This window comes from Cyprinus carpio, chromosome A14 (assembly GCF_018340385.1).
Source record: "Cyprinus carpio isolate SPL01 chromosome A14, ASM1834038v1, whole genome shotgun sequence".
Lineage (NCBI taxonomy): Eukaryota > Metazoa > Chordata > Actinopteri > Cypriniformes > Cyprinidae > Cyprinus > Cyprinus carpio.
Genome location: NC_056585.1, coordinates 1,845,358 through 1,871,735, shown reverse-complemented (window position 1 = coordinate 1,871,735; position 26,378 = coordinate 1,845,358). Strand labels below are relative to the sequence as shown.

Below are 26,378 nucleotides of genomic sequence, written 5' to 3'. Positions count from 1 at the left end.
ATACGAATCATATGCATGCAAGTTTGCACTTTGTAAGATGTATGACAGAGGTTAATACAAAAATTTGCTGGGGTTTTTCTATGCAGTGCTGCATACCCTTTAGAGCCTTGAGGTCATGTCATCCTCGTATCGGCCGATTTAAACAATCCCATCCTGTCTCATACAGGTGTTGTTCAGATATAATAGAGTTCATGCCATCTTCATTTTCTCTACTAACTTGCCGACTCATTGGCCCAGCAGTGAATAACCACTTCTCTGAACTGAGAGCTCTCAAAATCAATCCTTCTCCTGATGCCATCCCTTGAGGCCCTCAGCCAGCTTTCCACAGCACTGAGAGACACCACTGATCACCATCATCAACATAATTAGCCTTCACATCAGACACAGATCATAAGAGAGCAATTATTTTGGCTGCCATTTCAAAATGAGCTTCACAGGTTTGATTTGGAGAAGGGAGAGTTTCAGACTCCAATTTCTCTAATTGAAAATTCCCCAACTGACTGTCAAGACTTGAAATGGATGAAGCATTGTAAAATGTATCAAAAGAACAATTAAAAGAAAACAATTTTTAATTATTTACACCTGTTGTGCAAACCCTGTGTAACTGTCTTTCTTCTGCAGAACACATTACTGTGAGTGAATTATTCAGATCAGTTTTATAAACTGGATAAGCTCATTCACCATTACTTCTGCCAAAAACAGCAAGGGAGATGTCAAGATTTTCAGTAAATCAAGACTCAATTTTTAGTTCGTTTTTCACAGAACTGCAGCTGATTGTGTGAGCCTGTCACATGCTTACATTTACGATCACCGCCATACTATATTTTGGAGTTATTTCAAAGTTTTTGAAAAAGGGACCCAAGAGTGAAGGTTGGTCACTAATTTATTAAAAGTCTCAAAATGCCAACTTTAAGGGATAGTTCACCCAAAAATGAAAATTTGCTGTCCCCAGGCCATCCAAGATGAAGGTGAGCTTTTTTCTTCAGTAGAACAGTCAAGAAGATTTTTAGTTGAAACCAGACTCAGAAACACTGGGCGAGTGTCAGGGAGGGAGACTGCAGAGGACAGGTGAGAATTTTACTAGAGTTAGGGATAAACTCTGGCAGGTAACCACCAACAATAATCTGGTGAAACCAGAGAAATCAGAGCAAGGGGAAACAGGTGTACACCAATACGTGCTTATGTTATTTGCAATCCCAAACAGCTGAGCATGAGAGCACGAATGCATGAGCGGAGTGGGGAATGAAAACATGGCCGAGAAAAATAAGAGTGATCAAACCCAGCTCATGACAATATAGTATCATATAACATGCTGTAGTGTAATTTAGTGATAACAATACATATATACTTTCAATCGTTTTACTATGCTTTTGTGTTTTGACATGCTCTCAATGTTAAATGCAGAAATGTTAATTCATGCGTTCATGACCTCAAGGTTAGATTATTGTAATGCTTTATTGGGTAGTTGTTCTGCACGCTTAGTAAACAAACTCCAGTTAGTCCAAAATGCAGCAGCTAGAGTTCTTACTAGAACCAGGAAGTATGACCATATTAGCCCGGTTCTATCAACACTGCACTGGCAACCTATTAAACATTGTAAAGATTTTAAAATCTTGATTATTATTTATAAAGCCCTGAATGGTTTAGCTCCTCAGTATAGTAAAGTCAACTGCGGGCGGCAGATCCTTTTCCTATTTACCGCCAAAACTCTGGATTAACCTACCTAACATTGTTCGGGAGGCAGACACACTCTTGCAGTTTAAATCTAGATTAAAGACCCATCTCTTTAACCTGGTTTACACATAACACACTAATACACTTCTAATATCCAAGTCCGTTAAAGGATTTTTTAGGCTGCATTAATTAGGTAAACCGGAACTGGGAACACTTCCCATAATACCCGATGTACTTGCTACATCATTAGAAGAATGGCATCTACACTAATATTAGTCTGTTTCTCTTATTCCGAGGTCACCGTAGCCACCAGATCCAGTCTGTATCCAGGTCAGATGGTCACTACAGTCACCCGGATCCAGTATGTATCCAGCCCAGATGGTGGATCAGCACCTAGAAAGGACCTCTACAGCCCTGAATGTCAGTGGAAACCAGGACAACTAGATGAGCCCCAGAGACAGATCCCCTGTAAAGACCTTGTCTCAGACGACCACCGGGACAAGACCACAGGAACCAGTTGAGTCCTCTGTACAATCTGACTTTGCTGCAGCCTGGAATTGAACTGCTGTTTTAGTCTGGCCAGAGGAGAACTGGCCCACCGACTGAGCCTGGTTTCTCCCAAGGTTTTTTCTCCATTCTGTCACCGATGGAGTTTTGGTTCCTTGCCGCTGTCGCCTCTGGCTTGCTTAGTTGGGGACACTTCATTTACAGCGATATCGTTGACTTGATTGCAAATTATTGCACAGATACTATTTAAACTGAACTGAGCTGGATGATGACATCGCTGAATTCAATGATGAACTGCCTTTAACTGTCATTTTGCATTATTGACACACTGTTTTCCTAATTAATGTTGTTCAGTTGCTTTGACACAATCTGTTTTGTTTAAAGCACTATATGAATAAAGGTGACTTTTGTTGTGTGTTTTCTTCGTTTTACAAATGATAACTTTTTCATCTCAACCCATGCCCATTTTGATCATGAGGAAATCACTTTAATTCAGTGTGTGCGGTGCAAAAAATAAAAAGACTTCACCAAAATAATGGCAACAGTACTGCTTATGTTCTGCTACACAATCCTCACATCTCCTAACATGGGCTGCTTACACTGATAACGATTCTGGTGTGAAATGGGAATAAGTCAAGCAAAATGCTAATCCTTTTAAAGGAATATTCCAGTTTTATAATTTATTTATAAGTTACTATCAATTAACTGCTTTTGTGGTATAATTAAAATGATTTTGACATATCTCTACTTTTTGTAGAAAAAAAAATCTAAGTTAAGATTACACCCAATGTATATACACGCTTATAATTTATAAATGCACCTACATTCATTACTCTGTTAAAACCTATTATTTGAGCTGTAAACACAGTAACTTTTTACTACTTTTATAGTTGTTACGTTTTCTTGGCAACAAAGCTGTAAAACTGTATTTCACACAGAAATGCATGAAAATGGCTCAAACAATATTGCTTACTTTTGAAAACATGCTATCAACACAGTGAGGCTTTTAATTTTTACAGCCTGGCCCCATTCACTTACACTGTAAGTGCATCACTGAAACCCAGATTATTGACCTATTATATGTCAAAAAATTACAGTATTCCTAAAACAGTAGATGAGAAGTAGCCGGTGAGATTCTGAAGCACAGATGGACACTTCACTATCTTTTACTGTAGGATCTACTCAGACAGTATGTGATTTTGAATGCAGTTAATGTTATCTGATTTGGGACATCTGATCTGACTCTTAAGACTCTATTGTCTTCATCCGACTATCCTTTACTGTAGTATTTGATCGGACAGGACAGTGTAATGGTAAAGTTTTTGTGTATGTTTTTTTTTAGGTGTTCTGATATATTTGAAATATGGTGAAAACGGTCTCATTTAAAAACGAATGCTGCAATAAAATTCAGTACATTTACATTTAATCATTTAGCAGACACTTTTATCCCAACCGACTTACAAATGAGAACAATAGAAGCAATCAGACCAACGAGAGAACAACAACAGTATACAAGTGCCATGACAAGTTAGTCTAGCACAGTACATGTAGCTATGTTTTTCTTTCTTTTTTTTTTCAAGAATAGAATAGATTAGAAAAGAAAAGAAAAGAAAAGAAAAGAAAAGGTAAGTGCTAGTATTAGTTGGTCAAGTGCTGGCAAAAAAGATGTGTCTTTAGATGTTTTTTGAAGATGAGTAAAGACTCAGCTGTTCGAATTGAGATTGGGAGGTCATTCCACCAGCTGGACACAGTCCAGGAAAAGGTCCGTGAGAGTGACTTTGAACCTCAAGCTTCTGGAGGGCACATAAGTTTGAACTAGTGAGTTTAGGTATATTGGTGCCGTGCCAGTGGTCGTCTTGTAGGCAAGCATCAGTACCTTGAATTTGATGTGAGCGGCTACTTGTACCCAGTGTAACCTGATGAGGAGAGGAGTAATGTGAGCTTTTTTTGGCTCATTGAAGACAACTCTCGCTTACTGCATTCTGGATGAGTTGCAGAGGCTTGATAGTACATGCAGGAAGGCCCACCAAGAGAGCATAACAATAGTCCAGTCTGGAGAGAACAAGAGCTTGGACAAGAAGTTGTGTGGTTGCTCTGACAGGAAGGATTTGATCTTCCTAATGTTGTATAAGGCAAATCTGCAGGACCAGGGCTATGTAGCAATATGATCTGTGAAGCGTAACTGATGATCGATCTCAACTTCTAGGTTTCTGGCTGTCCTGAAAGGAGTTATGGTTGACGAACCCAGCTATATAGAGTAGTTGTGATGAAACGATGGGTTAGCTGAAACCACAAGCAGTTCTGTCTTAGTAAGGTTGAGCTGAAGGTGATTGATCCAGCCAGAAATGTATCTCAAACAGGCTGCAATGCGAGCAGCTACCATCAGTTCATCTGGTTGGAATGAGAAGTAGAGTTGAGTGTCATCAGCATTGCAGTGATAAGAAAAGCCCTGCTTCTGAATGACAGATCCTAATGATGACATGTAGATGGAGAAGAGAAGTGGTCCAAGCACTGAGCCTTGAGGAACCTTGAGTCCCGAGAACAAACGTGACTTGAGCACGTATTTACCAAGGTAAAACACAGTAAGTGGAAAAAGTTTCCTAGCAACGACAACCACGCTGAAATCTAATGAGAAAAACAAGGCAAAACACTTACAAACTGCTGTCCTTTTCTGTTGCTTGACTGCTTCTTCTAACAAGGACTTCCAAAATAGGTAAATAAGTACTTTCACTGGCTTTAGCCACGCCTTACTATTTAGCAAACCAAAACTGGGGATTCCCACGATAGGCAAATGCGAGAACAAACATGACTTGAGTACATATTTACATGGTAAAACACAGTAAGTTAAAGAGTTTCCTAGCAACGACAACCGCGCTGAAATCTAATGAGAAAAACAAGGCAAAACACTTACAAACTGCTGTCCTTTTCTGTTGCTCGACTGCTTCTTCTGTCTGACCTATCAGTATTTTCTATCTGTGTAGTCTGATTCTATGACTGATAATCTTGGAAACTCTTGGAAATTGCTCAGGTGGAAACTAATATGGCCTTAATGAGAGAAGGTGACAATTCAGTTTCAAAGAGACAAAATCATGAAGCTCTGAAAATATTTCTTTCATTAGTGACCTCAACAGTTCTTCCACCTCTGAAGACAGAACCAGCTTTATAAGTGGTTAATAAACTTTGACGTCTGTTATGACAGTTTTTTTTCTCATAACAATGAGAAGGATCTTTCTATTTGGAGGAAACACAGAGTGAGTTTGGCTGTGCTCTAAGTGGGAGGTTAACACACTGGCAGCAGTGTAAGACAGTCTGAGTTTGAGTAAGACTCACCGATGAAGCCTAGCTGGGAGAATTCGAGGATCATCCACTCCTCTGACGGCTGCTGCAGAGCGAAATTCTTCATTGTGGTGAAGTAATTTGGCCGTGCTACAATGTCATCCTCTAGCTGTGTGAGAAAGAGAGAGACAGAGAGACAATGCTGAAGGAAGACTAGCAGCTGTAAAATAATTTGCATATAAATCGACAGTTCAGTTCTTTTTTTCTGGGTATCTAAGGCTAAATGATTTAAAGGTGTGTCATCTTCCAGAAGTTAATACACTTTCTTTTATCCCATCTTAATGCAGAGATGACTGTAAGTAAACTCTTCAATGGCTGACTTCCTGAAGAGTGTAAAGGCCTGCTTACAAAGACACGAATGTTCGTATGATAATTTGGTCCAATTTTCACATGCGATTTCTCAGTTCAACCTAAAGCCGCGGTCACACTAGACTTTGAGCATGCAACGGAAATCTAAAATGTAAAAACATATAATCTACTCCTCCTTCCTGAAGCCATGCAGGTTCAAATTGATGTTCTTTGAATTTATCAATCTTCTGTTGGTCACACATCTTCACATGATACAAATTCACAGGTCAGAGTTCACCAAGCTTGAACTTTTTCCACTCTCCTGCATTCGCATGTGTATGAATGGAAGTCAATGGAAGAAAAAAGTGTAGTGTGACCGGCCCTTAATGCGAAAAAAAAGAAAGGAAACCAAACTGTTTCAAATGAGTCTTGCAGGCTAACTCCAGAAAGTCAAAGTTTTAAGTAACAACATTTCTGGACATGAACAAAAGTACCACTCTTATTGGTTGGCCACTTCTGTTTGTCTGCAGTGCAATGGAAAAAAGATTGGAACAGCTCACATTGACGGCATTAAATAAAACTATTTTGTTACTTGATATAGAATAAATGTTAACTAAAATAAAATAAAATATAAAAAACTCAATCTACTTTTATTTCAGTCTGAAAAGATGCATTAACAGCCTTTCATTAAAATGAAAATGAAAATATTTATCACACAGAATTTTTAAAAGGGAAAAGATTAAAAGATATGTTAGTTGTATCTAAACACCCACAGAAAACTGATCATAAAAGTACATGCTACAAAAGAAGTGCTAAAGTGGCCTTATATTATCACTTGCATCGATACATGCAAAAATATTGTTGAACCAGCTGAGTTCATAGACCCGTTCATTCAACATGTGTATCTGTTCAGTTCTAATGTGCAGTTTGGTCATTATCTTCATTTAATATTACCTGTACGTAATAGGTCCCTTTAGTCTGGGCATACATCATCAGGAAGCAGTAATCCAGGTTCTGCTTTGTTCGCCATCTGCAAAAACAATCAGCATGTGCTTTAAATAGAATAATATACAGCCACACAAACACAAACCAACAGGTTGAAGATAATAAAAAACAGAAAACAGAGACCTGCTGATTACAGATAAGAGGACAAGCTCAAAAAGTGACAGAAAAAAATCCTTTCAATTAAAATATTGCACATCAATTGTCTTTGTTTCTTGCATGTCTCATCATTGATCTCAAACATACTGTGATGAGTCTTAATGTGTGACATGGGAGCTGAATGAAATTTTGAGAGGTACAACGCAAGAGAACGTTCAAGCCATTGGTTGGGGACAATGAAGAACCAAAAAAGGCATTTCCCAATCAGTGGGCATTTTTTTAACCACTTTACCTGATTGTTTAAATTGGAGTTGGCAGTTCCCAAGTGCATGAAATCACCAGTAGCTTAATGTGCTAGAATGTGACTTGTGGTTTATGGAAGTTCCCAGGTAGATATCTATATCTAAGATGAGACAACTATAGCAACACTAAATGAATCTGCGTTTTTGTATGAATCATTTAGATCAAATTGGTTGAATGAATGATGATTCAGTTATGATGACAGTAGCTGGGTTTCCCTCACCCTGCTTTTATGTGCATTTTGAAGTATTGCATCAGAATCAAGTGATGGAAACACTGAATTTTGAATAAAAATGCCTTAATTTGCAAAAAAGTTTTTACGCTCGCTTGAGGTGGTTTTTGACTTGTGTGAAAAAGGTTTAATGCGAAAAATGGGATACGGAAATGCATTTTGTGAATAAATTCCTCCAAGCGCATCAAAAAAGTCATGTGACTTTGCACTATGGGATAGTAAATCTTGACTAACCAGTGGACCGATCTTGTTCCACAGCATCTGAAATGTTGTTATATGGTCATTCGGAAATGCACAAGCAAAGTCTGTCAAAGTATTTCTATATAATTGGCTCCCAGAACTGTTAAACAACTTTGTTCCCAAACAGCAGGATCCAACTCCGAAAGCAGTAACCGCATTCATTGTATTTCATCTGCTCATTCTGAGGTGCAAGTAATTAATTATATAGGAAGATTATTATATTCAGTAGCTTCTCCTACTTTTCTTAGTGATGTATAGTTCCAGTTTATCAGGAAGTGACAATTTTGTTCTCTTTCACTCGTTGGATGGAAACGGTGATTATTCGCAAATGTTTTGTGCGATATTCCAATTTTACGCATAAGTTAAATTCACAACTTTGGATGGAAACCCAGCTACTGATGCCACCTACAGGCATTTTTTTTATTTGTTGTATTATTATTATTAATGGGGTGTGGGAAATATGGGGCGCGTGTGAACAGTGGGTGGCAGAGGGATGGTTGATGGCTGGCGCGAGTGTAATAGAGAAAATACTGACATTTTGAGAGAGAGAGAGCAAGAGAGAGATGTGTAAATTATCTCTCTGTACAAACAATGAAGCTGAGTTTAGTTAGGCTAACTTACTTAAAAAACAGCTATTTTACTCCCTTCGTTGCTGAGAAATATAACGTAGCGATTCAGTGTCAATTAATAAAAGTCGCATAGCAGCGCTGACAAGAAGTTTATGAGCATCTGAATGTTACTTTTTGCACAGCGCGATCTCAGATCTCGGTGTGCGAGTGGTGTGTGTGTGCGCGCATCAATTAAAGCAGCACATTAATATAGAACGGTGATTAAACTGAATGGTTTCAATGCTATGTCCTTCTCACACACATACATACAGTGGTGTTCAGTACGGTCATACTGTTTATCTGTTATTCAAGAAACTTTTGAAATTTAAAAAAAATAATTTATGAAAAAAATCCTCAGAAACTATTTGCATGAAAATCAAATAGGCCTATTTTTTTTAATCATATCTTCTAAAAATGTGTATGTACTGTACTGTACAGAATGCATAAAAAAAGGGGGGGGGGGTGTTGGCACAGTGGTTAACAAGAAAAATGTAAATTGGCACGTCATGCTGAAAAGGTTGCTGACCCCGTTATAAATAATAGTTCATCATAGCATTATAGCTACGCTGTATTAAGCGCATGAAGACAAAGTCTTTAATCCAACACACAGGCTAGCATAAATGCAGACGTTAAAATTGATGAGACCAGACAAGCTAGGACTGAATACACAGTAGCTTAAATACAAAGACCAAATAAGGATCATTAACTAAACACACCTGAACAGAATGACACAGTTAACTCAATGAAGGGGAAAGAAAAACAAAGTCCAAACTTAATGACATGTGACAATATAATTGTAACTGCAGTGTATTTGAACTCTGTGCAAATACAACTTCATTAAAAATAATATTAATATTATATATATATAAATATATATATATATATATATATATATATATATATATATATATGACACGCTTGACATAAAAAACTATACATAACATATATATAATATATATATATATATATATATATATATATATATATATATATATATATCTATATATATATTTATATATATATATGTGTGTGTGTGTGTGTGTGTGTGTGTGTGTGTCTGTGTGTGTGTGTGTGTGTGTTTACAGCTAAGATGTTCTTAGTGAGAGTATTTATAGTGTAGTAACTGGAGTTTAGCAGCACTGACCACATCAAATGTGCCGAGTGCAAACAGATGGAGTCGAATGATAAACGCACAAGCCTCTCTCTCTTTCACACAAACTTACACGGATACAAATTCAGTGTTTTGATAAGCTACCCTATTTAATGTGATACCCTGCAGGAAGGAAATTATCTGTTAGAGACATCATATGTGTACATTTACGTCAGAGTTTCAACACCACACACACATACCTTTTCAACAACACGCACGCACGCACACACACACACACACACACACACAGACACACACACACACACACACACACACACACACACACTGCCATAGCCTCATTTTAAATAAAAAAACACAAACACAGTTTAACAATATTACTCTAGAAAAATACTGCCATTTTTTAAATTAAAAAAATTTTTTGTTCTCTAGGACAGATAGTGTCCACATAAAACATGACTACGTTTTAGTACCCATGTCATTTTACACATATGTGTCCTCATAAACCATATACTGTATACCAGACCCCCCCCCCACACACACACGGTAATCTTGTGATAAGAACATTAAACTTCTGGCCTCTTTTGGACAAAAACTCATTCTGTGTCTCTGCACTTCTCCAGCATGGAAGTGTGCTAAAAGAAGTACCCATCAGGGTGTAAGAAAGAGCAACATTCAGTTCCAGCTTTGATGCAGTTGAAAACAAAGCTCTTGTTTACTGCAAAGATGCAAACCCAACAGGGGTGAACCCAACAATGTTTGGATTTGAAATCAAAATAATGGATAAATGTTGTGACAGCACAATCTGTGTTGCTTCCTCTCTAATAAGAGTCACCTAAGAGGGGAATTTCACCCATTTTCAAAAATGAATTCAGGCCCTGAATAAATGTCTAAAATCCTGATTGGAGTATCACTATAAATAGTTATAAATGATAAAAAGAAGGCTTTAAAAAGATCAGTATTGGTGATCGTTATCGGCAGATATTGCTTTATGTGATCGGTGATCGGTCTCAAAAATCCTGATCAGAGCATCCCTAATAAAAAGCACAACTTCTAACATTAGACTTTTAACTTTTAAATCTTAGAGGTTAAACATTTTATATATATAGAGAGAGAAAGAGACAAACAGATAGACAGATAGATGGATAGACAGACAGACAGACCGACCGACCAACAGACAGACAGATAGATAGACAGATAGATGGATAGACAGACCGACCGACAGACAGACAGACATACCGCCAGAAACAGACCGACCGACTGACAGACAGATAGATAAACAGACAAATAGATAGACAGACAGACAGACAGAAAGATAGATAGATAGATAGACAGACAGACAGACAGACAGATAGACAGATAGACAGACAGACCGACCGACAGACAGAGATAGTGACAGAGAGCGTGCAGAATTGAAAGATGGATGGTCGACCGTCAGACAGATAGACAAACAGACAGATAGACAGACAAACAGACAGACAGACAGACAGACAGACAGACCGACAGACAGACCGCCAGACTGACCGACTGACCGACGACCAACAGACAGATAAACAGACAGACCGACTGACCGACTGGAGACCGACAGACTGACCGACCGACGGACAGACAGACAGACAGACATACATGACCAGAAACAGACCGACGCCGACCGACAGACGGATATACCAGACCGACAGCCAGAAGATTAGACAGATAGACAGACAGACAGACAGACAGACAGACAGAAAGATAGATAGATAGACAGATAGACAGACAGACAGACAGACAGACAGACAGACAGACAGAGAGATAGATAGATAGACAGACAGACAGATAGACAGACCGACAGACAGACAGACAGACGTGAAGACAGACCGCCAGACAGACTGACCAGACCGAAACGACGACGACCGTCAGATAATAAGATAGACAGACCGACAGACAGACAGACAGACAGACCTACAGACAGACCGCCAGACAGACTGACCAACCAAACGATCGACCATCAGACAGACAGATAGACAGACAAACAGATAGACAGACAAACAGACAGACAGACAGACAGACCGACAGACAGACAGATAGATAGATAAACAGACAGACAGGCAGATAAACAGACAGATAGACAGACAGACAGACAGACAGACATACCATCAGAAACAGACCGACAAATACCTAGACAGACAGATATACAGATAGATAGATTGAGAGAATGAGAAAACACACAGAAAGAACAAGAGAACAATAGAGACAGACAGACAGAGAAACAGACAGAAAGATAGATAGAAAGACAGATAGACAGACCGACAGACAGACAGACAGACCGCCAGACAGACTGACCAACCGAACGATCGACCGTCAGACAGACAGATAGATAAGACACAGACAATATAGACAAACAGGACCCGACCGACTGACAGACAGGACAGATAGATAGATAAAGAGAGACAGACAGGCACGATAAACAGACAGATAGACAGACAGACAGACAGGCAGATAGCAGACAGACGATAGACAGTCAGATGATAGATAGATAGATAGATAGATAGATAGATAGATGAGTTAGACAGACGAGACTAGACAGATAGACAGACAGACAGATAGATAGACATAGACAGATAGATAGATAGATAGACAGACAGACAGACAGATAGATAGATAGATAGATAGATAGACAGACAGACAGACAGACTGATAGACAGACATTTAAATAGACAGATAGATAGACAGACAGACAGACCGACCGACCAACAGACAGACAGATCCATATGTTGTTTTTATTGCCCTGTTGGATAAACCTATACACACCATATTTGGAAAATCTTGTGAAATCCAGTCATCCGCACTATCCCTGACATACAGGTGCCAGCTTTTCTCTTTTATCCTGTATGTGTGAGATGGTCAACAATTTGACCAGGGTCTCTTGAGGATACATCTGTCCAACTTTGCTCGCACACCGCACACACACAAACTCAAGTGCAGTCACGCAATGTCCGATTAAAACACACTAAGACTCGTAAACTCAGTTTTGTGGTTTACATTCTAAATCTTTAACCACTAAAAAAATGAATTTCAAATTAAATGAGTTTGATTTAATGTGTGTAAAATAGAGAATCACACTCATGCCACCAAACCCTGAACCAAATGCTGAGGCATCTGAATGAACACATGCAGTTTGTCCACATGTGGAACAACTGAAGAAGTCATAAAAACACCTGATGTGACTGCGAAACTGATGAAAATGAGGTTGTGCGGAACATTTTAATTTGGGAATGTTTGTTCTTAGTGTGAGTTTCTCAGCAATCATGCAAATGGCTGAACTCATGGTACTGTAACTATACTAAGATCCTCCAATGGTTTTCACAAATGGGTAACCAAACTTTAGGTCAGCCAACCCCCTTAGACATAAAATATTTATTTGAAGCACTCCTGATATTTTAATTGAATATTTCAATAATTTAACAACACACTGAAGTAGATTAATAGTTACATGACATGCAACTAAATATATTTTGTTACTCTCTGAGAGTTTAGCATGGTAATATACAGGTCTTGGCGGAATAGATCTGCTACACTGCTGCTGCGGCAGAGCAAGTACAGAGACTCAAACCTCTTTTAGTTGTGATAGCGTCTCAGTCTACATTACATTCACACTGCTGTTTTCAGAGCCAAAACAAACTGAATAATGCATTATGATTATTATTAGCATTATTATTATTATCAACTCTATAAAAAATTAAGATAGAAATAATACTGTTCTATATTACAATTGTAGTTTAAAATAAATCTCCATACACTACCAGTCAAAAAAGTTTGGGATCAGTAAGACTTGTAATGTTTTTTTAAAGAAGTCTCTTATGCTCATCAAGGCTGCATTTATTTGATCAAAAATACATAACAAAAAAACAAAAATCTTGCAAAATAATGGTTTCTGTTTTAATATCCTTTAAAATATCATTTATATCTGTGATGCAAAGCTGAATTTCCATCAGCCATCACTCCAGTATAAAGTGTCACATGATACTTAAGAAATCATTCTAATATGTTGATTTATAATTAAAATTATCAATGTTTGCAAAAGTTGTGCTGCCAAATTTTTTTTTTTGGAAACTGCGATACTTTTTCAAGATTCTTTGATAAAAAAAGTTAGAAAGAACAGCATTTATTCAAAATATAAATCTTTGCTATCACTTCTTAACAAATTAACACATCCTGGCTGAATAAAAGTTTTCATTTCTTAAAAAAAAAAAGAAAGAAATAAAAATTTTACTGACCCAAATTTTTTTAACTGTAGTGTATATTGTTAGAAAAGATTTTGTATTTTAAATAAATGCCTTTCTTTTTAACTTTTTATTCATCAAAGAATCCAAAAAAATCCAAAAGGTTCCAAAAAATATTAAGCAGCACAGTTTCCATCCAAAAAATATTAAGCTTATATTAGAATGATTTCTGAAGATCATGTGACACTGAAAATTTGAGTAATGATGCTGAAAATTCAGCTGCGCGTCTCAGGAATAAATTAGATTTTAATGCATATTAAAATAGAATAACGTTATTTTACATCATAATAATATTTTACAATATTATTTTTTTCCCCTGTATTTTTGATCAAATAAAATGCAGCCTTGATGAGCATAAGAAACTCCTGTAAAAAAACATTAAAAATCATTCTGATCCCAAACTTTTAAACAGTAGTGTATTTGATAATAATACAAGTTACAACTTTAATATTTATGTATAAATTCCTTTAACATTTCACATCCTCAAGTTTTTTTTTTTTGCTAAATATTGGTAAAATACTGTGAACGTCTGTCCACAAAATGTTGGAATTTGTGAACGTGAGTATTGTAAATTAAGCACATGCAGAGACAATATTTGCTGCATTTATTGTGAACTGAGGCACTCTGAGACACTGAAAACACTGGATCATGAGCTGCTCAGGTTTAAATGAACAGTGCTGCGCTTCGCTCTAAAACATGCATCAGATCAGACTATACAGTTATATAATTCACAGCATTCGCACTAAACTATATCTGGATTATTGTACAGCCCCATTGATTTTTATTTTACATTCAGTATAATTAGTTATTACATTTTCATCAACTCATGAACCCCCTGTAGTTCCCTGATAAACCTCCATTTGGAAAACCCTTGAATTTCTGACAGGAGTGGGAAAATGAGTCTGTGAGGGACAGAAGTGCCTGGATTCAGCACTGAAGTGACAGGCTGCAGATAAGCAGTGTGTGTGTGTACAGAGACATACTTTGGTTTAGTTGTGTGTTTGTGTTAATTAAAGTGAACTGACAGAACAGAGATGCTGGAAGTGTGTGTGCACTCATGAATAATGCATAAAAAAGGCTGACCCTGGGGAAACACGCACACACGCAAAAAGCTCATTTAAGTCAGGCAGAGAGCGCTTTCATAAGACCTGAAAACTCTAGTACTCTAGTACACAGATGCCTCTAGATAAGTCAGTTTCACACATTTAGCATTGCAAAACGGATCTGTACATGATTCATAATGTAAGTTACTTGCAGAATCGAGAGAAGTGAATGTAATCTGCATTTCTGTACATGTGATCACTGTGTGTAAGTAGTTCTGTTTTTTGCTAATTGCTGAGAGGGGCAGCTCTAGCTTAGCGTTCACACTGATCATTCATGGCTAATTGCAACAAAACACACACACACACACACACACACTGATGGGAAGAGAAGGGTTTGTGTGCAGCAGTCATATTACCTGACCCGCTCTTTAGGGTCACCAAACGACTCTTTGAGGTGAGAGAAGTCTGGATAGAAATGGATGGAGGGAGAGATGATCTCCAACAGCCCAGACTGAATCTCCCCTGGAAACCTGAAACACACAGAGTATGTTAACACAACTAAAAAAACAACTCTGTCATCATTTACATTCACATCATTCTGTTTGACTTTGTCTTTTGTAAAACATAATAGATGTTTATTAAAATGTCCAAGCTCCTCTTTCCATACACTGAAATTGAATGTGTAATGTTTTTGATTTTGTGAATGTTTTTTGTATGGAGAATTTTTTTTGAAATTATGATTTTTGTTCTTATTATTAATTTAGTTATTATTACTGAAACTAAAATATAACTGGAAAATAAAATCACAAATTTCATCGTTAAATCATATTTCTCCAGCACAATAATGTTTATTTAATTAATATGTTATAATACAAATAGCTCAGAATCCTAAATATTTTTTATCAATTTCCACATTATATGTGTCAGTGTGTTGTAATTTGCACTATGATTTGTGCAATGAAAGTAAAGAAGAACTATTAAAATCTACAATATTGACAGCACAGGTTCATTAATTCATAGCACAGGTTTAAATCACACACTTTAAATAGTATTTATATCTCCTAACTTAATAAAACCAGCTGTGTGACTATGAGGAATGATTACCTCAAGAATATACGTAGGTTCAGTGGACTTTATTTAAATGAAGTACATATACCTCTTTCACTATTGTGCTAGTCATTATTCCCCAATTTCATTTTTAGATTAATTATTCTTTAAAAACTTCTGTCATATATCACCATCTTTGTGTTTCAGATTTTAAAATACATTCATGAGCTCATACTGTATATCATTAATTATATTAATATAAATCTGAGCATTCAAACGCATTAATGACAAATCTATTGCACAAATCTTAAGCATTTAAAAAAGAAAAAAAAAAGGATACACGAGATAATAGAGATACTATTCTAGTTTTTTTATATTATTATCAGTTTTCATTGTTTTGTTTTTTTGATCATTTTGATCATATTATCATTATTTATTTATTTATTTATTTCATTTTTAGTAGTTAGCTTTTTTAAAACATGCCTACTTATTTATTTACTTACTTATTTATTTATTTATTTATTTATTTATTTATTTATTTATTTATTTATTTATTTATTTTTTACTTTTAGTATTTTAGTAAGTCCAGTTCAATTAATTTAAAATGAAAAATGCTTCCTTGGCAACAATTATTTAATTTTATTTCAGTTGTCGTTTTTAGTTTTTTATGGTTTTAGTTTTAGTTCACAATAACAACCCTGTTTTGCAACCACATAACACACCCATAAGTAGATCGATACAGTAATGGGAGAAATAAGAGCCAACAAAAGCAAAGATCTAATCAAAACACACACAGACTGTGATCCAGTATTGTAAGCCTGTGCAAAAACAATCAGTATAAGCACAAACACATGACTAATGTGGGACAAGCAGAACGAGGCAGAGGAACTCTAACACCCGGAGGATGGACTTTCCCTTCTGTTTCTTCTGCTATTGTCCTCAAAAAAACATATGAGGAAAAGTCTGCAGTCACATGATCTCTCGCACACACATAACCACACATGTATCCATGAAACTCAAGCAGATTGTGGTCATAACAGTAATGAAAATCTCCAGTACTTACAGGCGCTTAAGGTTGTCAGCAACACTATTTGCATATTGTTGATCTGTCTGCAAAACAAAGCAAGAATCAATTGCTTAATAAATGATTCACCTTTGGGCTAGACAAAGTGTTTGTAGGAGTTTTTTGGATGGACGTTTTTAAGTACAATGTCAATTCTCATTTCCTGACTTTTCCTGCTAAAAGGGATTTATACAGTCTCTGTAGTCAAGAGAGAAACTTTAACTATCCAATAATGGAAGCAAATGGTGATGAGCTGCTAAAGCACTTTCCACTATAAAACAGCAGAAAACGGTTCGTTTAAAATGCAACCAAAGTATGCGCCGCATTCTGGAAGTTTCTACAAGGGGCGCTATAGCCGTCATTAGAATGAACAGAATTACAGTCAGTTCTTTCTGTAAGATTGTTTTTTTTTTTTAACTTTAGGTCTTTAAACAGTTTATGCATTGTGTTATTATTTCAAACATGAAATGCCGTCTTTAAATATAAGCCATCTGGATTTATATTCTGTTATCAATTGCATTCAGACATTTTTAACTTGCACATCTTTAAATTCATGTGTTCGATCTTTATAATAGGGTAGAAAAGACCATCACAACTTCCATTTTCTGTCTACTTTAAGTAATGCCCTAGAGCTGTTTTGAGGCACTATTAATGTATCCTATTGTGTTAAACAGAGCTAGAACAGTAAAACTCAAGGACAGTGCACGAGGGCATAAACTGAGGATCCAGACACTGTGTCAGTGTTCTTGACTCATCAAATCCTCATTATTTCCCACAGATATCTCATGACTAAGTCATTGTTTTCTAAACTATCAGAGTGACTCCTGAGACACAGGAAAGAGAATGAGTGATAGATGATGAGGAAACACCTGCAGCAACCTTGCGCCCGATTCCAGAGAAATGGGAATTGCTGCTTTTTCATATTAAATAGGAAGTTTGGGGTTTATGACTTAGATGAAACACGAAAAGGTCCAAACCTAACTGTTATTACAAAACTTGTTTTTAATAAACATGAGTATAATTTATAAAACAATTCAACTTTGTATATGCTAATTATCATATTCATGATGTCATCAAGTCATACTTGCGTTTAGGCTACTCTCTAATATGTTACATAAAGTAATGCATTTTTATACAACTAAATGGCCAATTAAGCAGTTCTCATTTACATACATATTTTCTGTTTCTGAAATAGTACTTCAGTGTAACCCGCAGTCACTTCAACTGAATTGCTAAAATCTTGACATTATAACTGCAATGCGCTGGTTATACAGCAGTGAATTATATTATTTTCATTTATAAATAATGCAGATCAAACGTCTGTCTGTGTAACAAACTATGTGCATATTTACAGATGAAACTACATTCATGGTCATATACTCAGACAATGATCTTTTTTTAAAAAATGCAGTTTTGTACTCATTCACAAAGTTTAACTTTGAACAGACACATACTTTACTGACCATAGAAAACGACTTTCTTTCATTAATTCATAGATAAACCTTTCTGTGAACAAACATGCCTATCCCCAGGCCATTGTGTATATTATTACTAGGGCTGTAGTATTTTCATGCACATTTCGTCAGTAAAGCCGCTCCTCTCATAGTAGTTAATCTCCAGCATGTGCGTTCAGATCAGAGTATGTGAGCGGAGTGGAGCGGCAACAATTTCCCCTCCACACTCATTTAATAATCACTCCGCTCCCAGTAAATGTAAATCCGCTCCGGGAGCGGCATTTACAACACAGAGCTGTAGTTCACTGACAAGCTACACAAAATTGTGTTCAAAATCGGCAATGAATCACCAGCGATTTTGAATGCAATTTTGTGTAGCTTGTCAGTGAACTACGGCTCTGTGTGAGCATTATTAACAGTTATAATATTAATATTAGGGATGTAACGGTTAACCGCGAGGTGGTTGAAAATCGATTCAAATATGTGACGATTCAAATTGGTTGAGATGCTAAACAAATCGAGATTCAATTAGGGGAAGGAGTTTATTATGGAAGCAGATTAGTCTCAAATATAATTCACGCAAAAAACACGATTCACACATGCGTAGACAATTTCACATGCATGAAACCTAATTCACGTACACACAAAAAAAATCAATCGTGCGTGAAAAAAAAAAATATATTCACAAAAAGCAATTCACATGCGCAAAATAAAATTATATATTCATAAAATACATTTCACAAATGCAATAACACAATTCGTAGATATACAACTGTGCACAAAAACCTTTGAATGTTTAAAATGTACGAGTGTCTGAATGTACAAATCGTCATTTACTACGAATCCACTCGGATTTGTGTGTGTGTGGTTTTGAGACTCCTGGCAGAGCTCTCTTCCCACGTGGGTCTGTCGTACTCTTTAGCCAATCAGATGCGAGCTTACCATTCAACCAATCATATCATAAGCCACTGAGAGTGCATTCAAAGGAGAGTAGTTTTGCACATGTTCAGATGAAGTCACAATAAATGGCAGAAGCTTCCTTTGTTTGAGTCTGCGCGCGTCAGAAACGGAAGTGCTAAAAAATCGCTAAAAAATGGGCTTCACTTGTCTCAACTGAGTTCCACAATTGGGTCGCTGTGTCCATTTTTCTTTTACTGTCTATGGGGATTACTGATGTAAAGGCTTAATTTCCGTTCTAATTAATCCATATTGCGCAAAAGGTTCGCAGAATCGTGCTCCTTGAATGCACTCTCAGTGGCTTATGATATGATTGGTTGAATGGTAAGCTCACATCTGATTGGCTAAAAGAGTACGACACGACCCACGTGGGAAGAGAGCTCTGCCAGGAAAGTCTCAAAAACACACACACACAAATCCGAGTGGATTCGTAGTAAATGACGATTTGTACATTCAGACACTTGTACATTTAAACATTCAAAGGGTTTTTGTGCACAGTTGTATATCTACGAATTGTGTTTTGCATTTGTGAAATATATTTTATGAATATATAATTTTATTTTGCGCATGTGAATTGCTTTTTGTGAATATATATTCTTTTTCACGCACGTGAATTCTTTTTGTGTGTACGTGAATTAGGTTTCATGCATGTGAAATTGTCTACGCATGTGTGAATCGTGTTTTTTGCGTGAATTATATTTGAGACTAATCTGCTTCTATAGTTTATATGTATGTCTGAGGGAAACTTACTGTCTTTAGAAAAGTTTAGATTGTATTTTTTATTTTCACCTTGCCTCTGTATAATACATATTAAAGTTCATAAGTGCCACCTGCTGCAGTGTTCATAAGTGCTTTGTTTACAGCGGTAACCAAGGAAACGCTTTAAGTGTTTCCTTCTTGAGTGTTTTTAAGTGCTTTGTTTACAGCGGAAACCAAGGAAACACTTTAAGTGCCACCTGCTGCAGTGTTCATAAGTGCTTTGTTTACAGCGGTAACCAAGGAAACGCTTTAAGTGCCACCTGCTGCAGTGTTCATAAGTGCTTTGTTTACAGCGGTAACCAAGGAAAACGCTTTTAAGTGCCACCTGCTGCAGTGTTCTCATAAGTGCTTTTTTTTTTGTTTACAGCGGTAACCAAGGAAACGCTTTAAGCTCCACCTGCTGCAGTGTTCATAAGTGCTTCGTTTACAGCAGAAACCATGGAAACGCTTTAAGCGCCACCTGCTGCAGTGTTCATAAGTGCTTCGTTTACAGCGGTAACCAAGGAAACGCTTTAAGCTCCACCTGCTGCAGTGTTCATAAGTGTTTGTTTTACAGCGGAAACCAAGGAAACGCTTTAAGCTCCACCTGCTGCAGTGTTCATAAGTGCTTTGTTTACAGCGGAAACCAAGGAAACGCTTTAAGCTCCACCTGCTGCAGTGTTCATAAGTGCTTTGTTTACAGCGGAAACCAAGGAAACACTTTAAGCTCCACCTGAACAAATACCACTAGTTTCTTTCAGTCAAATAAACAGTTAGGATTTCCTGTGAGACATCAACAAAGCACACCTTTCTCTGTGGTCTGACTTTATGTCAACACATTTGCACAAACTGAAAGCCGAACCATGCTGTATATCAGTGAAACTGACTGGCATGCATTTAAATTGTATATGCAAACTACATGTAAATGGGTCTGCTTGAATCTGAATAAGTTGCAGGTGTGTGGTAAGCAAAGAAATGTGACAACGAGGAATACCGTACTTTTATTCTATTAACATAACTCACTTACAGAACATGCTTTATTAATAGTCAAGTTCTGTCACACTTTATTTTAAGGTCCAATTCTCGCTATTAACCATCCATTACGGCTCAAACACTCTCAACAGAGTACAGGATGTAAGGGCACAATATTCTTGTGATATAATCATTTTAGTGTGGTCAAACACAGGATGATGCCTTTATCATAATACATCTGTTAATATACTGTTATCTACAAGAAATCTTTTTCAGTGCTCTCTCATAAAAACTTAATAAAACACTGCCTATAATGATAAGGGTCCATTTCCCCAAATCCAAAAATATCAGACAATATATTAGCATAAAATGTATATAACTGCACTCTCATCACTATAGTTCTTTATTAATTATAATTATTCAGTTATTATTATTTCATATAACAGTTTGCTCTCTCTGAACTGTAATGTGTTTAATGGGCCATAGGAAAAAAGTGGATATTGCTGTGTTTTCATTAGCTGTGTTGAAATATGCCCACTTATCATATGGGATGGGCTATCAGATTCATACACTAGACAGTAGAGTACACAGTGCATAGTATAAGTGCACAGTGTATAGTCAGTCATTTGGGACACTACTTGTGTTAATTGGGCTGTGTACAGACACTAATGACTGAACAGCAGGGCAGTGATGTATTATTATGGGTCAGTGCTGCTAGCAGCTACACAAGCCAGCATTATAATCATTGGGGAAACAGACATGTAAACAGTACAGTAGCTTCTAAAAGTTACAGACAACTCTTAAATTAAATAAACTACAGTAAAAATACTAGTTTAGAAAAGTCTTTAGTTAAGTAACAAGCTAATAACAAAAAGTACCTAGTTACACTGAAGCTAGTTGAGGAACTAATACATCAGATGATATGTTTTTATTTAAGCAATACCACACAAACAAGAGTACTGTTGTTCCCAAATATCAGCATGGTAATCATTGCTGTGAAATATTTGGGAAAACATCACAAATGCAAGTGTGACATTGATTATTACAACATACAACATTAATACTAATTAATATTTAACATTTAATCCTTTACCATCTTTTGGTATCAACAGCTACTTTGAATCTCATTCAGTTACTATTAACTACTCTCTTAAAATCCATTTTGTAGTTGTTTATCGACCCCCAGGACCACTAGGTAACTTTGGATGAATTAGATGTGCTGCTCTCAACCTTTCCTGAGGACGGTACTCCCCTAGTTATGCTTGGAGACTTCAACATCCACCTAGATCAGGGATCTCCAACCCTGCTCCTGGAGAGCTACCATCCTGCAGACTTCAGTTCCAACCCTGCTCCAACACACCTGTCTGTAATTGTCAAGTAGCCCTGAACACCTTGATTAGCTGGTTCAGGTGTGTTTGATTGGGATTGGAGCTGAAATCTGCAGGACAGTAGCTCTCCAGGAGCAGGGTTGGAGACCCCTGACCTAGATAAACCTCAATCTGCAGACTTCCACACTCTGCATAGCCAGAACTGCTTGTGGTTCCAGATTTGCTTTATTCAACATCAAGAAGTTTAGGCCCTTTCTTTCGGAACATGCAACACAACTCCTTGTTCAAGCTCTCTTTGCAGGTCTTCCAGCCAGTTCTATCAAACCTTTACAATTAATCCAGAATGCGGCAGCAAGATTAATTTTTAATGAACCTAAAATAATGCACGTCACACCTCTGTTTATCAATTTGCACTGGCTACCAATAGCTGCTCGCATTAAAAAATTCAAGAAATTGATGTTTGCCTACAAAGCCACCACTGGCTCTTCACCCCTTTACCTAAATTCATTACTTCAGACTTATATGCCATCTAGAAGCTTGCATTCTGCAAGTGAACGTCGCTTGATTGTGCCATCCCAAAGAAGCACAAAGTCACTTTTACAGAGCAGAGGCGTTTTGTTGCTGAGTTAATCAGTGTTTCGAACTAACTGGTCGGTAAATGATTCAATGATTCACTCTTAAAGATAATTTTTTTTATACTGGATGAATCTGCATTGTAAACAAATAGGTGTAATTCAGTGACTCACTAATATAGTCAATCAAAAATCACTTCTGGCTTCTTTTAGAGCTATATATATATTCATATTCATAATTACTATTGGATTTAATAGAGAAAGCAGGTTAAGTCACAAGAAAACAAGATGTGACTAACCCACATATGATACATGACTACACAACACACACAGACCACATTTCTGGGTCTCAAAGAAAAATGCTAGTTCCTCATAAAAAAAAAAAAAAAAAAAAAGAAAAAAAAAAAGAATCCATTTTCCATATTCTTGTTGTTATGATCTTACCTCGGCAATGAAGACGACAATCACGCAGTCCTCCTTCTCGGCCGGACTCAATTCTGACATCAGTGAGCTCAGCGTGTCCGTCAGGTAGGAGTGCACCTCTCTCTTCACACTGGGCACCCCCATCACTATCGACACTGAGAGACAGAGAGACAGTCACTAATCAGCCCCGTGTGCATTAACTTCTGACAGATCGCCACTAAAGCATACTGTATCATTCACATACACACACACTTCAGCCTGCAGAGTCCTGTCTGACTATGCATTTGCATTTCTAAGAGCTCAATCCTGCGGGACAGTGAGCGTCTCCTCCCCACCGGGGGCTGAGGCTGTGTTGGACAACACCCCAGAGAACTGTAAACTCTGACGGGCCAGAGACCCGGACACAGCTGGGCAGAGAGCCGGGACAGGAGATGAAGAGCAATATTAGAGAGTTGAGTCAGACAGAGACAGAAAGACCATACATTCTGAGCGTGATGATATAATAAGCATTTGGCGGATATGAGGTCGCAAAGACCCAGACAATGAAATTAACTTTTTTATTTTCAGCTGCATTTTTTACTTTTATGAGGGCATATTTTTCAAACTGCTTTTCCAGGTCTCTATAATCACGCAAAAGGGACATAAATGCACATCAGGGTGTCACTAAAATTGGGTATTACAGGATGATGACATCATCATGCAAGGCAGATAACAGACGCCTGAGGAATCACACAACGTAAAATAATGTTAAAAAAGTTTGAGGTCTGAAAAAAGTATCTTATGCTCACCATCATCAGCATTTACTTTGGCAAAAATACAGCAAAATATTACTGCAATTATTTTTTTTTTCATTTGAATATAAAGTAAAATGTAATTTATTTCTGTGATCAAAGCTGAATTTTCAGCATCATTACTTCAGTGTCACATGATCCTTCAGAAATCATAACAAAATGCTGATTTGGTGCTCAAGAAGCATTTCTGATTATTATCTTGGTTGAAAATGTTGATATATATTTTTTCAGGATTCTTTGATGAATAAAAAGCATGTATTTGAAATGTATATTGAACAATGTAAAAGTCTGAGCTGTCTAATTTGTCCTTGCTGAAAAAAGCACTAATTTCTAAAATTTTCAATGTTAAAAATATAACACTAGAGGAAATATAGGTGTTCAAACTTTGAAATGTTCAGTGTGTATTTATTCTACTTTAAACTATAACTAATTTAGCAGCCTAAACTGTTAAAGGAATAGATAAACTCTAGATATAGTCCTAACATCACTGTCTGTCATCACATCTTTTTTTATATGTGCTACCTTTTGACCAACTGATTAAAATTAAATAGCAATTTAAATACTAGCTCACAGACCTATAAAAGCTGATATAAACCAACAAACACAAACATTATTGTTAACGACGTACTGTATAAGACATAGAAATAAGAATATGTAAGATTACATATCTCTCTGCCATCTCAGCAGATACTGATGTTTGCAGGGTTTTCTTTGTGGTCAGCATTAGTCATAAACCACATCCTGATAGTTGCACATTCAAAAACATTTGCCTCTGAGACGTTGAATACAGAGATTCAACAATATTGCATGAAATCATCTGACAGCTGCAGGTCACTAGAGGCACTAAACCCATATTTTCCACAGAATCTGGGGGAGTAGGTAACAAAGCATATCAAACGTCACATAGAGGAACTCATTACAGGGTTGTTTTCTCATACTGACCTCCGGTGCGTCCCTGGCCGATGTGCACGGCCGGCTGGAGGCTGGTCTCTTTGGCCAGCAGGTGTGGCAGATGGTGGAAGATGCTGGGCAGCTGAAGAACATTCTTACTGCTGGTCACGTTCCACAACTTCAGCTTGGTCTCATCTGAATGAGATGACAAGCACACAAAAATATGTGACTATAATAGTCAGCTGATTTAAACTGTTTGCACATGCTCTTGGATCAGCCTTTGTCTTTACTGGAGTAGCATACACATGAACCAGTCATACACTTAAAGGAAATTCTCCATTCATTTACATTTATACTATATAGCTCATAGAAGTAGCAGCTTAATGATATTCCTCATGAAAAGACTTCCTAAGTAAAAAAATATTTTTAAAACACAGCTGACAGCTGGGCATGATGTGATCCTCTATAACAGATCAGAAATCAGACCAAAAACAAGCTGAAATATAGCTGTATGAGGAAATTTTGGGGTTTGGAAATGTAGAGGTGCACAACAGACAGGAGCATGTAATGTTACTTGAGATAAACTGCAAAAATTAGTAATTAAAGCTGTTTTAGAATGATTTTAGTTGAGGAGATACAGCCTCAGGTCCATTTTTGTGTGCTTTTCGTCAAATTTGTTCACGTGTTATTCGAGAAAGGTTTGATGAATCAACTTGAATTCCATAACTTTTTGCCAGCATGGTCTGAAGATGATCTGAGCCAATTTTGGTGAGAATCAGACAAACCATCTAGGATGAGTTCGAAAAAGTAGGTTTTTCAAACAATTAAAAATAGCGAAAAAACTAAATCTTGCAAAGTTGTAATTTTTGAATTTTCCTTCTGTGTTATTAGCATAAACATGAGTGAAAATTTGGACAAGTGGTGGCACTAGAGAGTTTGAGTTAGAGACTCCAAACTTGCTATGGTTAATGTTGGGACTGTCCTCTATCAGTGTGCCAAATTTCACAACTTTCCCACAAGCGGTTCTATGGGCTGCTATAGACTCAAGAGCGGAAGAAACGGAAGAAGAATAATAACGCCAACGGATACAATAGGTGCCATCGCACCTTTGATGCTTGGCCCCTAATGAAGACAGCTCCCAAATAAATGAAAGCAATTTTAGGCATGGAATCCACAAAATATATCAGTTAAATCCACTTCTCACACATGCTTCACAATGTGATGTCGTTTATGTCAAACGTTTGATAGTTGGCTGTAAGCGATGGTTTTAGGTAAAGAAGTTTCAAATATTAGTATTTTTCTCACACACCGTTGTGTTCTCTTTGTGTGGTTTTTTGAAGTTATGCAATATTTGCTTCCATTACATGACAGACATTGATTTTATTTTTTAAATATGAATTTGTGTTCATCCAAAGAAAGCCATTTAATGTACCCTTTAACGAG

At 36.9% G+C, this 26,378-nt stretch overlaps 1 protein-coding gene across 1 annotated transcript in view; it reads right to left on the bottom strand.

Moving 5' to 3' along the window:
• Window positions 1–26,378, bottom strand: part of LOC109059926 (alpha-1,3-mannosyl-glycoprotein 4-beta-N-acetylglucosaminyltransferase B-like) — a 122,642-nt gene that overhangs the window by 24,318 nt on the left and 71,946 nt on the right. Inside the window, exons 3-8 of the mRNA XM_042769687.1 lie at window positions 24,987–25,130; window positions 23,275–23,408; window positions 16,810–16,856; window positions 15,116–15,229; window positions 6,760–6,835; window positions 5,512–5,626 (exon numbers count right to left, since the gene is read on the bottom strand). Of these exons, the coding sequence (XP_042625621.1) occupies window positions 5,512–5,626; window positions 6,760–6,835; window positions 15,116–15,229; window positions 16,810–16,856; window positions 23,275–23,408; window positions 24,987–25,130 (630 nt within the window). The remainder of the gene's footprint in view (window positions 1–5,511; window positions 5,627–6,759; window positions 6,836–15,115; window positions 15,230–16,809; window positions 16,857–23,274; window positions 23,409–24,986; window positions 25,131–26,378) is intronic.